The 14155-nt window shown below is 42.5% G+C and overlaps 1 protein-coding gene across 4 annotated transcripts in view; it reads right to left on the bottom strand.

The window, feature by feature from the left end:
- Positions 1-14155, bottom strand: part of epha8 (eph receptor A8) — a 348864-nt gene that overhangs the window by 174521 nt on the left and 160188 nt on the right. For all 4 annotated transcript variants that reach the window (XM_036151370.1, XM_036151369.1, XM_036151372.1 and 1 more), the window contains exon 5: positions 9985-10134. In XM_036151370.1, coding sequence (XP_036007263.1) covers positions 9985-10134 — 150 coding nt within the window. The remainder of the gene's footprint in view (positions 1-9984; positions 10135-14155) is intronic.

Raw genomic sequence — 14155 nt, forward strand, 5'->3', positions numbered from 1 at the left:
AGTGATGTATGATGTCATAATGTCAGTAAATCGACTTAGGTTCATGGCTGAAGTTCACACACCAATCTATGCAGTAAAAGCAGGCCTGTAACATCTGCCTTAACTCATCAGTCAAAACTCCCCATCATCAGGGTGTGAATGTGTGTTAATGGGTAAATTACTGATTGTTGTGTAAAGTGCTTTGGGGTCATTGGACCAGTTGAAGCACTATACAAGTACAAGCCATTTACCATCAGACAACTTCCTAACAGTTCTAACCACAGGCTTTTTTTCTGTTTTTGCCAGTAAATTGGGACGAGATGAAGCTGACAGTGGTCAGTGACTGCTAAGGCAGCACAGAGAACTGTGTTGAGCCATCGGGGGGTGTGGTTTGTTCACTAATGTTCACTAAATAAGTGTTTTTGAGCAGAACAGAAAAAATGGATTTATACTGAGTTTAAATTACACACAGGGAAAGTATACTTACATATAAGATGACTTCTCAAGGTTTTAGAAATAAACGTTCTGACAAAAGTACCCCTAACTCAATGCACTTCTTTATTCAGACAAATTTTGAAAGCTATTATTCACATCTCAAGCTACACCTTGAACCCTTACATCAGGGTGTCACTCTGAAGAATACAATGGACCTCTTATAGCCTGAGTTGTCAGCTAAACTGTTGTTAAAACGTAAGCACATTTGCTTTATCGCCATCTCCCTTTTTTGATTTTCTTTACATTTTACAAACAACACAACAAAATATCTACACATGTATACACTGCTGTTACATACATTTATACCTATGAGTGCTGTAACCAAAGTCAGATTCTATGATTGTGCGCACAATCATGTTCCAATAAAGCTGATTGTGACTGATGCACTATTTTTTGTTGATCTGTCACATAAAATCCTAATAAAAAAAATCTGGATGTAATGTAACCAAATTCAAAAAAAAAAAAAAATCAGATTGATAAAACATTTGCATAACACTGTGAAATGCATATATTGTAATATAGAAAGATGAAAAAACAACAAACAAAAAAACAGACTCAAGCTCCATGGCATCTACAATGCTTTTTTTTAAACTTCCAAATACGATCAGTTGCACTTCACTTATAGATTTGTGTATCTGAAGCACAGGAATGCTGCTGCACAGGGTTCCAAGACTCTGCACACCAAATAAAAAGTTCAGTTTGTTTATTTGCTGTAAGTACAGTGTATTCTATGACAAGTTTAAAAAGCATAACGGCATTTTAGGGAGATTACATTATGTGTGCTAAAATCAACCTATTTCAAATGGAATTACTTTTCTCATGTCTGAGTGTGTCTGCAGAAAATCAGCTTCGTGGGTTGGTGATTTTAGTTTTGCCGCCAACAAATCAGCTTGAAAGCGCTCAGCCACAGAAGCATTAGTCTGTACTTCTACATGGCAGAAATCTCACCTTAACACGAGTAAATGGGACATTTGTTGGGAACTGTTTTGTGGGCAGATTAATCCACTTTTGAGCGAGGAATTCTCAGAGCTAGGCTATGTATGTGGGACTGGATAAAAAGAAGAAACTATTTAGAGTGTGTGTGCGTGTGTGTGTGTGTGTGTGTGTGTGTGTGTGTGTGTGTGTGTGTGTGTGTGTGTGTGTGTGTGTGTGTGTGTGTGTGTGTGTGGTGTTTGTGACGGATGAAGAAACATATCACCTGGTGCCACTGTAAGTCTGATGTGTTTTTAATAGCTCAAGACCAACACTGGCCCTCTATAGGGAACTGAAAAACAGCCCAGTACATCAGGCTTGAGATGATCTATTTGGATTCTTGTTTTAATAAAACAAGGGTTAAGGGGGGGGGGATAAGCTGTGTTAAAGAAAGCATATTACCATTGTCATATTTCTCATGTTTACTTGGTGCATTAGGAAGACAAAGAGACATGTTAGCCATATAATTAAAGTCAGTCAATAAAATTTCAGTACTCTATGAGTGCCCCCAAAGTTCTCAGAGAATTATTAACCAAATTAGTTACAAGTAGACCAAATCCTCACTTTCACTTCAAGCATTCTTGAAAGGCATAGACCAAGCATCTTCATAGTGATGCATGAGAAAGATAAAGTAATGTAATTGCTGGAGCTTTTGAGCAGCAGTTGTGTAAATGTGATAGTATGAGTATACATGTGCAGTATATACAGCATTTAAAGGCTGTGGCATTCATGATTTCTAATTTACAACATGTTAACAAATTTTGTGGCTGTCTTATCTTCTCAATTTATCTGAGTTCAGTTGTAGTGAGCTCTCCACCCCCAAAAGAATGTTTCCTTATAGTAGATATTTATCAGGCAATGCTGTAGCAACTTTAAAGGAGCAATATGTGATATTTCACCACTAGGTGGTGCTTGAGCCCTGTCTGTAGACCAAAACAAGCTGTATGACAAGTCATTTATCACCCGTCGCCTCCTATACGCATATTTGTAAAGGATAAAAACACAGCAAAAAAGCATCACCTTTCGAACATGTCTAGTGAAGGAGTAAGTCACACATAAGTTATAATGCTGCCAGCAAGAGAACATCTTGATCTGTTGGGGTGCCCTCCACCATGTTGCTTCAACGCTGCTCTGGCAGTGGCATTTTAGGCCAGGGAGGGGCTAAGCCCTTAGAGCAGGGGTGTCAAACTCATTTTGGTTGAGGGGCCGCTTTCAGCTTAATCTGATCTCAAGAGGGCCACACGAGTTAACTCATTGCAAGATTAAATAGAACTAATAAATGTGGACTTGTTGTTGATTTTATATTAAATTAATTTCACTTTTACACAATATATTATGAATAACCTCAGCGTTTTTAAGAAAAGTATGTGCAATTTCAACAATACTTTTACTCAGTTAAACATTTACTTGTGCATTATGCATAAGAACTGATCACAGTGATTATACAATGTTGAAAAACATTTATTCACATTTTTTGGAACTTAAAAACACTGTCCTGCGTGACAAAATACATCAAACAGATAAAAATTAAGAAATGATTAGAATTTTTCCACACCTGAAGCTTAATCTGCTAATTAAAACACAGCGCCCCTCGTGGACAATATAGGAACTGCATATTTTCAATTAAACAAAGTACATGTTTTTTTTTCAATAATTGTTTTATCATTCTCTTCCTTTTATCTTGTCCACTTGTGAAAGTCAAATCTGATGAGCTCTTTGTGGCATCTTATTGCCACATTGCCAGACAGGACACTGGAAAAAAAAAAATTATTATTATTATTTTTTTTATTTCTATAATGATAATGCATTTAGCCACAGGGCCGGACTAAATTGTTCGGCGGGCCGTATGTTTGACACCCCTGCCTTAGGGGCAGCTGTTGTATACATAGCTAACCGACCCGGCTATGTAAACAAGAGACTGGAGAACAACATAGAGAGGTGTGGTGTGGCGTCATACCATAGACCATCTGAAATATTACTTTTAGTTCTTCACATAACTATTTTTTAGTTTTTTCTTTCTAATGTAATAAAATTTCGCTTTTTGCTCCTTTAAAGAGTCTGTCCCCCTTTTTATTTCCTCAGTATCACAGAAATACCCAGCAGAGGGCAGCATTTTTATTTCCTCCCCTTCACAAATTGATGCTTTTGTTGATGATGTTACTTACGCATTGTGTTTTGCATTAAACAAGGTAGCCCCCTCGGAAAAGAAGGAAATTATTCATAGGAAGTTGGCTCCTGTCAGGGTTCTCTGTGCATCCGTGCTCTAATTCTGCTTCACAGGTGGTTCTAGTCGGCTGAGAGGGAGTGGTTCCACACCTGCGGCTCATCAGAGGCGGATGCCTCTGGCTATTTAAGCAGAACGCTGACAGATTGCAGACGAGTGTTAAACCAGTCGTGATATGATGTGGCCCTTGACCACATCCAGAAAACTTGTATCTGTGAGTTCCTTCGCTCTCCCCTATTTTTGATTAACTTGGATCTCCTGTTTTTGTCTTAGTTTGTGTGCTTGAATGCACTCACCTGCCTTGACGCCTCGCTCGAAGAATCAGAACTCCAGAATCCTCGTTGCTCAGATGTCGCTATGACTTTCCCCTCATACTCCCTTGGTGTTACCATGTCGGGCCTGAGACCCCCTCCCCTGGATTCTGCTGGTTTCTTCACACTCCGGTTTCTCCATCTGTCACTCCTGTCAGTCGAGGTGCGCTCCGGATTCCTCGCCAGTCACTGTCTGCCAGCCCTCCAGCCACTAGCCACCTGACACCTGGGCTAGGAGCACAGGGTTCCCTAGGCATTACTCCCCCATATAGGTCTGCCCAGCTAAATGGTAAGCGGCGCAATTTCCTGGCATTTTCTATGGTTAATTTTCCCGTAGCCATAATCCTCTCTCTCTCCCCACAGTTACTCCAGCTCTGACGATCAGACCTCGCTTGCGCAGCATGTCGTTTCCTCCTTGTCTTTCAATAAACATCTTTAAACCTGTGCCTGGCTCCTTGTTCGTATCTACATGTGGGCAAAACATCTGAAAACCATGACAGAAGAACACTGTGTACAGCAAAGCCCAGTAGATATGTTCGGTTGGCAGCTGGCTGCGCAGCAGGAACAGCTACAGTCCCTTGGCTTAGCGGTAAATTCAACACAGGAACAACTTCAGGTAGTAGCCGCTCAGCTTAGCCAGCTGACGGCCTCCATGAGTGCCATGGTTACTCAACCTGTCACTCAAGCTCCAGACACCCCGCCTCACGTAATTTAGAGTGCAGAAGGCAACAGTCAGACTCCACCCCCCGAAAATACGTCACCAGGTCCGGAGAAGTTCTGCGGTAACAGCGGGGACTGTGGTGGATTCCTTTTTCAATGTAAACTCGTTTTTAATCGTTCCCACCGGACGTTTTCTACTGACCAAATTAAGATCTCCTACATATTACGACTCTTAACAGGCAAAGCCCTTAGATGGGCAGAAGCCTGTTTACCCGATTGTGAATCATTTAGCTGTTCTTTTCAGGACTTCATCACCGACTTTAAAACAGTGTTCTCGACTGAACTAGACTAAGTGCAACAATCTCGAACCCTTCTCTCCTTAAAACAGCGCGGCAGACGCATGTCAGATTTTTCTGTCAAGTTTCATACCTTGGCCTAAGCCACTGGTTGGGAGGCCAAGCCTTTAAAGGCAGTATTTTTTCAGGCCCTCGAAGAGAGTGTAAAGGATGACTCATCCTTTACACTCGGTAGACGTTACGGTCTTATGGACCACCAGCACCGACTAATGACTCTAAGCGGCCGGAAGTAACACCACCATCGCCTCCAGAGCCTATGCAACTGGGTCGGGTTCGTCTGACTAGCGAGGAGTGGCAGCAACACTTCTCCGCTAACCAGTGTCTCTATTGTGGCAGCGAAGGTCATTTCGTTAGGAATTGTCCAGTGCGGCCAAAAGAAGGAGTCCGTCGCCTGTAGTGGGGAGGACGGCAGACGGTTGTGCTTTTTCTCTCCCTAAGATTTGTGGAGATCAACCCACTTCGCGTTTTTGTCTCCCTATTTCGTTAGTCTTTGATCAGGAAAGTTTTGATGTTTCAGCTCTAGTGGACTCCGGTTCTGACTTTAATCTAATCGACCAGGTAGTGGTTGATCAGCTCCGCGTTCCTACAGAACCGTTATCTGAACCTCTTCAGGTCTCCTCCTTAGATGGACTGAGGCTGACCCTGATTACTCATCAGACATTACCCCTCGAAATGATAGTATCGGGTAATCATCGTGAACAACTTTTGTTTTTTGTCTTCCCAGTTAAACGTTTGCCCGTGGTCTTGGGGTTAGTATGGTTAACGATCCACAACCCCCAGTTAAATTGGGCTGAAGCCCGGCTCGAATCGTGGTCCCCTGCCTGTCATTTTCGCTGCTTGCAGTCCGCTCGTTTTGTCTCGCATCCCACAAGCTCCTCCCCTAATCATAGTACCATGATTTGCGATTGGTGTTTAGTAAGAGTCGGGCTTGTTCTCTTCCTCCGCATCACCCCTATGATTGCGCCATTGATCTGTTGCCAGGGGCACCGCTGCTGACTAGTCGCCTTTACAACATCTCCCGGTCTGAACGTCAGGCGCTCGAGAGATACATAGAGGAATCACTCGCGGCAGGACTGATTCGCCACTCTTCCTCTCCTTTGGGGGCTTGCTTCTTTTTTGTCGGAAAGAAAGACGGGTCCCTCCAACCCTGCATTGATTACCAAGGGTTAAACCAAATAACCGTTAAGAACAACTATTCACTGCCTTGTTATCTTCCCGTCTTGAACCAGTCCAGAACGCAGTCATCTTTACCAAGCTCGATCTGCGCAATGCTTATCATTTGGTTCGGGTTAGACAGGGGGATGAGTGGAAGACGGCCTGTAAGACCCCGTTAGGTCATTTTGAGTACCCCGTAATGCCCCGGCTGTGTTCCAAGCCTTAGTTAATGATGTTCTACGGGACTTTTTGACTTTTTTTGTTTTCGTTTATCTGGACAACGTTCTGATTTATTCCAGCAGCCTTGAACAACACGAACAACATTTTCGTTTAGTCTTACAGCGCCTACTTGAGAACTATATGTTAAGGCGGAAAAATGTGAGTTCCATCAGGCTTCAGTTTCCTTCCTTGGTTTGATATTGGAAGGCGGACAGGTCAGGTCAGACCCACACAAGATAAAGGCAGTTCTTGAGTGGCCAACCCCTGAATCACGTAAACAGCTCCAGCGATTCTTGGGTTTTGCCAATTTTTACAGGTGCTTTATCAGAAACTATAGCCAAATAGCTTCTCCCCTACATGCGTTAACCCCCACTAAAGTCCCATTTGTTTGGAGTCATGTTGCTGAAGCCGCCTTTGCTGAACTAAACACTCGCTTTTCTCAAGCTCCGATCCTCATTCACCCTGACCCCGCTAAGCAGTTCACCCTTGAAATCGACGCGTCAGATATCGGTGCAGTGTTATCTCAGCAATCCAAGTCAAACAACAAACTTCACCCGTGCGCCAAGTCAGACAACAAACTTCACCCATGGGCCTGTACCCGGGTCAGCAGGTCTCAAGTATGTACCCCAATCAGTTCGTCCCGACGTCCTACGATGGTGTCATGATTCGAAGTTTTCCGCTCATCCGGGTATATACAGAACCCAGTCCCAGGTGTCCCGGCACTTTTGGTGACCATCATGGACCAAAGACGTAAGAGAGTATGTCCTAGCCTGTCCAGTCTGCGCCCTGAACAAGCCCTCTAACCAGCCACCCTCCGGTCTGTTAATCCCTCTTCCCATCCCGAAGCGTCCCTGGTCCCACATTGCAATAGATTTCGTCACTGGTCTTCCTACATCCCAAGGCATGTCTACCATTTTGACCGTTGTGGACCGCTTCTCGAAGTCCTGCCACCTCATCCCAATCCTGAAGTTACCTAATGCCCTCCACTCAGCCCAGCTCCTCATTAAACACGTATTTCGACTACATGGCATGCCTGCGGAGATCCTCTCTGATCGGGGCCCCCAGTTTGTCTCCCAGGTCTGGTGGTACTTTTGCTCTGCTCTCGGTGCCCGCAACACCCTTACTTCTGGACTAACGGCCAAACAGAACGCATGAACCAGCAACTAAAAACCACCCTTCGCTGCCTCACTTCATCTTCACCTACGGACTGGAATAAGTTTCTACCTTGGGTCGAGTACGCACTAAATTCACACATCTCCTCATCCACCAACGCTCACCTTTTGAAGTAGCCCTAAGATATCAACTTCCACTTCTACCCACCGATGAACTCAGGATCCCTTCACCTCCGTTAATGAATACATCGCACGTTGTCAGGATATCTGGAAAGGCACTGTCACAGCACTCACTCATGCCGCAGAGCAGAGCAAGAGGTTCGCCGACCAGCACCGAAGACCAGCACCTCAATATCGCCCCGGTCAGAGGGTTTGGTAATCCTCCAAGGACGTGTTAACAAACCCATCCAGCAAGAAACTAGCCCCCCGATTCACTGGACCCTATGAAATCGAATCCACCGTCAACCCAGCCTCTGCTCGTCTGCGTTTGCCTCCTCACTCCCGAGTCCACCCCACATTCCACGTCTCCCAGATCAAGCCAGTCCTGGACAGCGAGCTTTGCCCACCGGCCGGACTCCCTCCACCCTCCCAGGGCGATCTGGTCCCTCGCGTCCTCAGGGTTGTGGACGCCCGTCGTCGTGGTAGGGGTCACCAATACCTCATTGACTGGGAAGGTCGCAGCCCTGAGTAGCGCTCTTGGGTTTCAGCCTTTGCCATTTCAGATAAGGACCTGCTTCAGAAGTTCTGGTCTGCGCGCCCTTGTTCCGCCTCGTTGTGTCAGGGTTCTCTGTGCATCCGTGTTCTAATTCTGTTTTGTCTTAGTTTGTGTGCTTGGATGCACTCACCTGCCTTGACACCTTGCTCTAAAAATCAGAACTCCAGAATCCTCGTTGCTCAGATGTTGCCCTGGCTCCCCGTTTGTATCTGCATGTGGGCAAAACATCTGAAAACCATGACAGCTCCCTGGTTTAATTTAGAGCTGTGTTGTTTGAAGCACAAAGTTAGGAAATTGGAGAGAAAATAGCGCTCTACACACAATTAGAGGAATCCTACCTAATCTGGAAAAACAGTCCAGTGGTTGTATAAAAAGACCCTACGCAAAGTTAGAGCAGCATATTTTGCATCTTTTATTTGATCCAGTTGATCACAATATTCTCCTAGAAAGACTCAAACATGCAGTAAGGATTAAGGGAAAAGCATCAGGCTGTTTTTTTATCATATCTATCTGACATTAGTCCAGTTTATTCATGTTAATAATAAAACTTCAAAGTGCAGGGTTTCTTGTGCAGTACTGCAGGGTTCAGTCCTTGAGTCAGTTCTCTTTACTAAAGGCTTCTGACTGGTAAAATTATTATACAGCATAGGATTAATTTCCACTGACATCAAAACTTGGATGACTTTGAACTTTTCTGCTTTTAACTACTGACAAGACAAACATTGTCATCTTTGGACCAGAGTCCTTAAACTTCTTAATCAATCACTAAATTTGGATGGCATTAAATTGTCCTCTGGTAATAAAGTAAAAAACCTTGGTGTTATTTTGGCTAGGACATGTGATTTAAATCCCATATTAAACAGGTTTCCAGAGTTTCCTTTTTTCACCTCAGGATTATCGCCAAAATTAGAAACATTCTGTCCAGGAGTGATGCTGAAAAACTGGTCCATGCATTTGTTACTTCAAGGCTGGACTATTGTAATTCTTTACTATCAGGAAGTCCACAAAATGCAGTTCAAAGCCTTCAGCTGATCCAAAATGCTGCTGCAAGAGTTCTGATGAAAATCAACCAGAGGGATCATATTTCTCCTATTTTAGCTTCCCTTCATTGGCTTCCTGTTAAATCAAGAATAGAATTTAAAATTCTCCTTTTCTCGTATAAAGCCCTTAATAATCAAGCTCCATCATATATCAGAGCTCTGATTACCCCGTATGTTCCTAACAGAGCACTTCGCTCTCAGACTGCAGGTCTGCTGGTGGTTCCTAGAGTCTCTAAAAGTAGAATGGGAGGCAGATCCTTTAGCTATCAGGCTCCTCTCCTGTGGAACCAACTCCCAGTTTTGGTCTGTGAGGCAGACACCTTGTCTACTTTTAAGACTAGGTTTAAAACTTTTCTTTTGACAAAGTTAATAGTTAGAGTGACTTAGGTTACCCTGAGCTATCTCTATAGTTATGCTGCTATAGACTTAGGCTACTGGAGGACATCGGGGTCTTTTTTTCTCACTCTGCTGAGTTCTTCTACTGTTCATCTGCCATTACCATATAACATAGGAAGTATTCCTGGAACAATGCATGGTTATGTGCTTTTTGTGTCTCTGCCCAGTCTTCTCAAATCCCCAGTTGGTTGTGGCAGAGGACAGTTCCCACTGAGCCTGGTTCTGGTTCTGCTGGATGTTTCTTCCTGTAAAAGGGCAGTTTTCCTCTCCACTGTCGCTACATGCATCCTCGGTATAAGAGACTGCTGCAAAGCCAACGACTATGCAGATGTAAATAGTTCATATTGTACCTCAGTGTTGAGCTTAAGTCTGCGGACTCCCAAGTCCACCCCTGTGAAGCTCTCATCTGCAGCAATGGTGTCGATCTTAATGAACTGATTCTCCCGTATGGCTGAGCCCACAGCTCGGTCAGACTCATAGTAGAACAGGTTGAAGGTTTCCTGCAGAACAAACAAAGTAAGAAGAAGCTCTAAGTGTGTACGGTTGCCATAGAATCCCATTATGAGTTAACGTCAGGAAAAAAATATTATGTCATAACAAAAAAACATATATCATATTTTATTGGAGAGCAGAAGCCATCAGATACTGCTCAGATTTTCCCATAATGCAGTAGAATCCTACTTAGTCTATGTACCTCAAATGTCAACTGTTAAACATGATCATTAAAGTCAGAATGCCAAAACATTTAACAGGAAATTCTAAAAATCTCAGGCAGTCATAATTTTGTTAGATATCTTTTAACTCCTTCAAAGTTTGAAACAATATTTCTACAGTTCTGTGTACATTCTTTTCCATATTTTTGATGCAAAAACACACTTAATTTTGTGGAGACTTTAATAATAGAATATCAGGAAAATGCATATATTTGTCAAGTGGCAGTAAAAGGATACATGATTTAATACAAATCTGAATTTTATTGAGCATTTATGTTTACCGTCTTCTCTTCTGATACCCCCTAAACAAAATCCACACTTTTCTGATTTTTATTTGTGAAAATGATTAATCCCTGTGTGAAAGTGTGCAGTAATCCAAACTACTTTTTGATCTACCATAACAATGTACAGTGGCAATGCAAACCTTTTCAGTCAACAATTAAAAAACAAAAAGTACTAAAACTCATCCAATGACAATGAAATATGACCTCATTCAGTTTTATTTAACCGAAGGAGGATCAAACCTGATTTTTCTTTCATGAGTTAGAGCTTTTATGGTTTAAATCTGTATAAAGAAATTGAATCACATTTACTGTCATACAATAATGTAACATACATCAAAATTATGGAAACAACCTCAATCAGATGTAGAGTGTGAATATTCCTCTGTTTTTGCCACATTTAGATGTAAATGTGCATCGATCTGTGTCCCAAGGAGCATGACATATGAATAATCTAATGAGCTTTTTAATTTTCATTGAAAAATAAGGCAGGGTCAGATCAGCAGAACAATTCCGAACAAGTCAGGTGTGTTGATTCCTGAGGTGAAGACAATCCCACATGTCCACAAATAGCTGCATAAAGTTGGGCGTAATTGTGGATCGGTGGCAGCGTTGGCACTACTGGAGGACATTGCTGGTGGAAGAATGCAGAAGAAGCATGTTTTTAGAGAACCTGCTGACCTGCTGGCTAATGGTGATGAGTGGCTTATTAACTGGTTCAGATTGCCCAGGGTAATTATTTTTGAACAGGACCTAGTATTACTGGGAAACAGGGAACAGTTAAACTAGGATGAACCGTGTGTTGCCGGTTCCGTTTCAAGTTCTAACTGTATTGCAGTCTCAGCAACCGGAGCTTTTCAGAGGGAGCTGACTAACAGGGTGAATAGTTAACATCCCTGACATGTCTCTGACCCCAGCCCCCTGGGACTATCCCATTCAGGTTGTCCAGATGAATACAACTTCCCTAAATTATTGCTCTCATTTCTAATAATCAGAGACAAGACTGCACTCATATTGCTAAAATTCTGCTCAACTCAGGATTCCTCTAAATTGTCATAACAATTATAATAACTCTCATTATATCATCTGTGTCTGGAATGAAATACGAACAGGGTCTATGGGTGATTGCTGACTTGTATTTTGTATGTAACATCATCACTCATCTTAAAGATTTAAAACACTTCACAGTCTGTGTGGAATACTTCATCACTGAAGTATTGGAGGCATATTTACATCATTACAATAATTTGGTGTACATTACAATGATCAGCGTTATGCTATATTCGAGCTCAATGTGGAAGACATTATATTTAACTTTATAGTTTTGGCTAGTTTCTGTAATGAGTCGCTGATGTCCCTCAAGAAGCTGTTGGTTTGCTGTGGATCACTACAAATATTCCTCAAGGTGTCTCTGTGACTGTCTGACAGCTCTGTTGCCATGGTTATTTGGACATGGGCTAGGTGACTTCTGGGTATTTTTACTGATTTGCATGCAATTAGGGACGAGGACAAGGAGGCCCTAGGTACATGTACAGGCGCGTCCAATTCAACGCAAATTGGGATTCATCAAGGCAACGCATGTGCTGGCCAGTCTAAGAATAGTTTCATACAGCTAAATGTATTTCTTGTGTGCCACAAGTTTCAGGATTCCCCTGACGCCGGCATTTAGTATGCGAGCTGCACACTTTTACATACATGAGGCCCCAGGTCAGGCGTCTTGAGACCCTTTTGTAAGTTCTTCGCCACATATTTTTAGCATTTGTTATACTTTCGATAATGTAGATAAAATACGTCGAGGTTTAAGTGTCTAAGCATAGTATTTTGTTGAAGGTTTCCAGGTTTCCTGTCCAGGTTTTTCCCCAATTTTCTTCCAATGACTGATGGAGATAGCCCCCCCCCCCCCACACACCACACACACACACACACAGACACACACTATGAACGATTATTAACTATTAACCCACACATGCACAGAGAGAGCAATGAATCTCTACAGAGAGACGCCCTCAGCAGGGATTAAACCAGGAACTATTAGCATCAGAGCTAACCATCGAGCTGCCTGTGAATAACAAACATATATCTATTTAAATATTCACAGCTGTTGAAAAGCATCCCTCCGCAGCAGCAAAACACAGGAAGTCTGCCAGCCTTGTGTCTGCACTCGGCTTTTTGTTTACACAGTTTGGAAAATAATCACAAGCTGATGCTTTAAATGAATTAATGCTGAAGGTGATTATCCTAAAATGACATTCAGCTGCTACAGCTGCTGTTGATTTTAGCATCAATGCTTGATGACATTTGTTTTCCTTTGGTGTTTCTACAAAACATGTCACTTTTCTGAATTTATTAGTCTTGGACAATACAAACACATAAAAAAGAAACAAAGCACAAGGTCATTATTTGTTAATTGCACAAGGATCCAATTCAAACTGGAGCTGGTTAGGGTTACTGGAGAGCCAAAGACTGCTGAAAAACACACCCTATACAAACAATATAAACTACACAAACTATGAAAGGGGAAGTTTAAATGAAAGCAATCGACAAAGGTTCAGTTGCAATGAAGGCCTGTCTGGTTTAATTTTTGAGTACCTAAAATGTTGTCACACAATGTTGCCACAACAAGCTCTTATTTTCAGAGTTAGAAGCTAATAATTATTGCTGGAATTAGTTTGATGAAACATGAGCAAGCACATCTGATATGTTACTATGGCAATAAAATTATTCTGCATTACTTAAAGGAACCATAAGCGATATTTTACCACTAGATGGTGCTTGAGCACTGTCTGTAGACCAAAACAAGATATTTGACTAGTCGCGCCTCTTTCTACCTTCACATCAGCTGCAACCCGACCCCTCCCCTTCCCCTCTCCTTATCACGCCTCACATTCTATGCGCATGTTTGTATAGGATAAAAACACAGCAAAACAGCCTCACTTTTCAGAGGAACATGTCTGTGAAGAAGTAAGTAACTTTAAAATGCTGTTAGCAAGATAACTATGTAAACAAGAGACTTGAGAACAACAAAGAGAGATGTGGTGTGATGTGTTATGGAAAAATATAATCAGTTTTTGTATTAATCATGTATTTTTCTTAAAGCAGTAAGAGTTACCTAAGTTTTAAATGCTATTGTTAAACTTTGTGGCCTAGAGTGCAAATAGTAGGGAGTCTGCAGGGTCACTCACATGAGGCTTTATGGTGGGTAACCTTTGAGAAGGTTTATGGTTTAAAAGCTGTATATTGTGCCTCAATGTTTATCTTTGTAGACTCCTAGAAACACCTGGCGAAATGTATCAAAAACCCAGCGCCTTAGTTGACACTGGAATGCGGATCTTTTTGCTTGTGAGAAGATGAGCAAAGAGAGAAAATGAGTGTGTATGCAGCCCCCACCCCCCTGACATCATTCATTCGCTCACACAGTAAGGGCCCCGGCTTTCCATAGATGTGCCCCATGGCAGTTCTTCAGACACGTGCTTGCAGCGGACACGGGAGGGCGGACTCCGTGGTTCACCACGTTAGGCCTTAGGATA

Source organism: Fundulus heteroclitus, chromosome 20, assembly GCF_011125445.2.
Source record: "Fundulus heteroclitus isolate FHET01 chromosome 20, MU-UCD_Fhet_4.1, whole genome shotgun sequence".
In the NCBI taxonomy this organism is placed as follows: Eukaryota; Metazoa; Chordata; class Actinopteri; order Cyprinodontiformes; family Fundulidae; genus Fundulus; species Fundulus heteroclitus.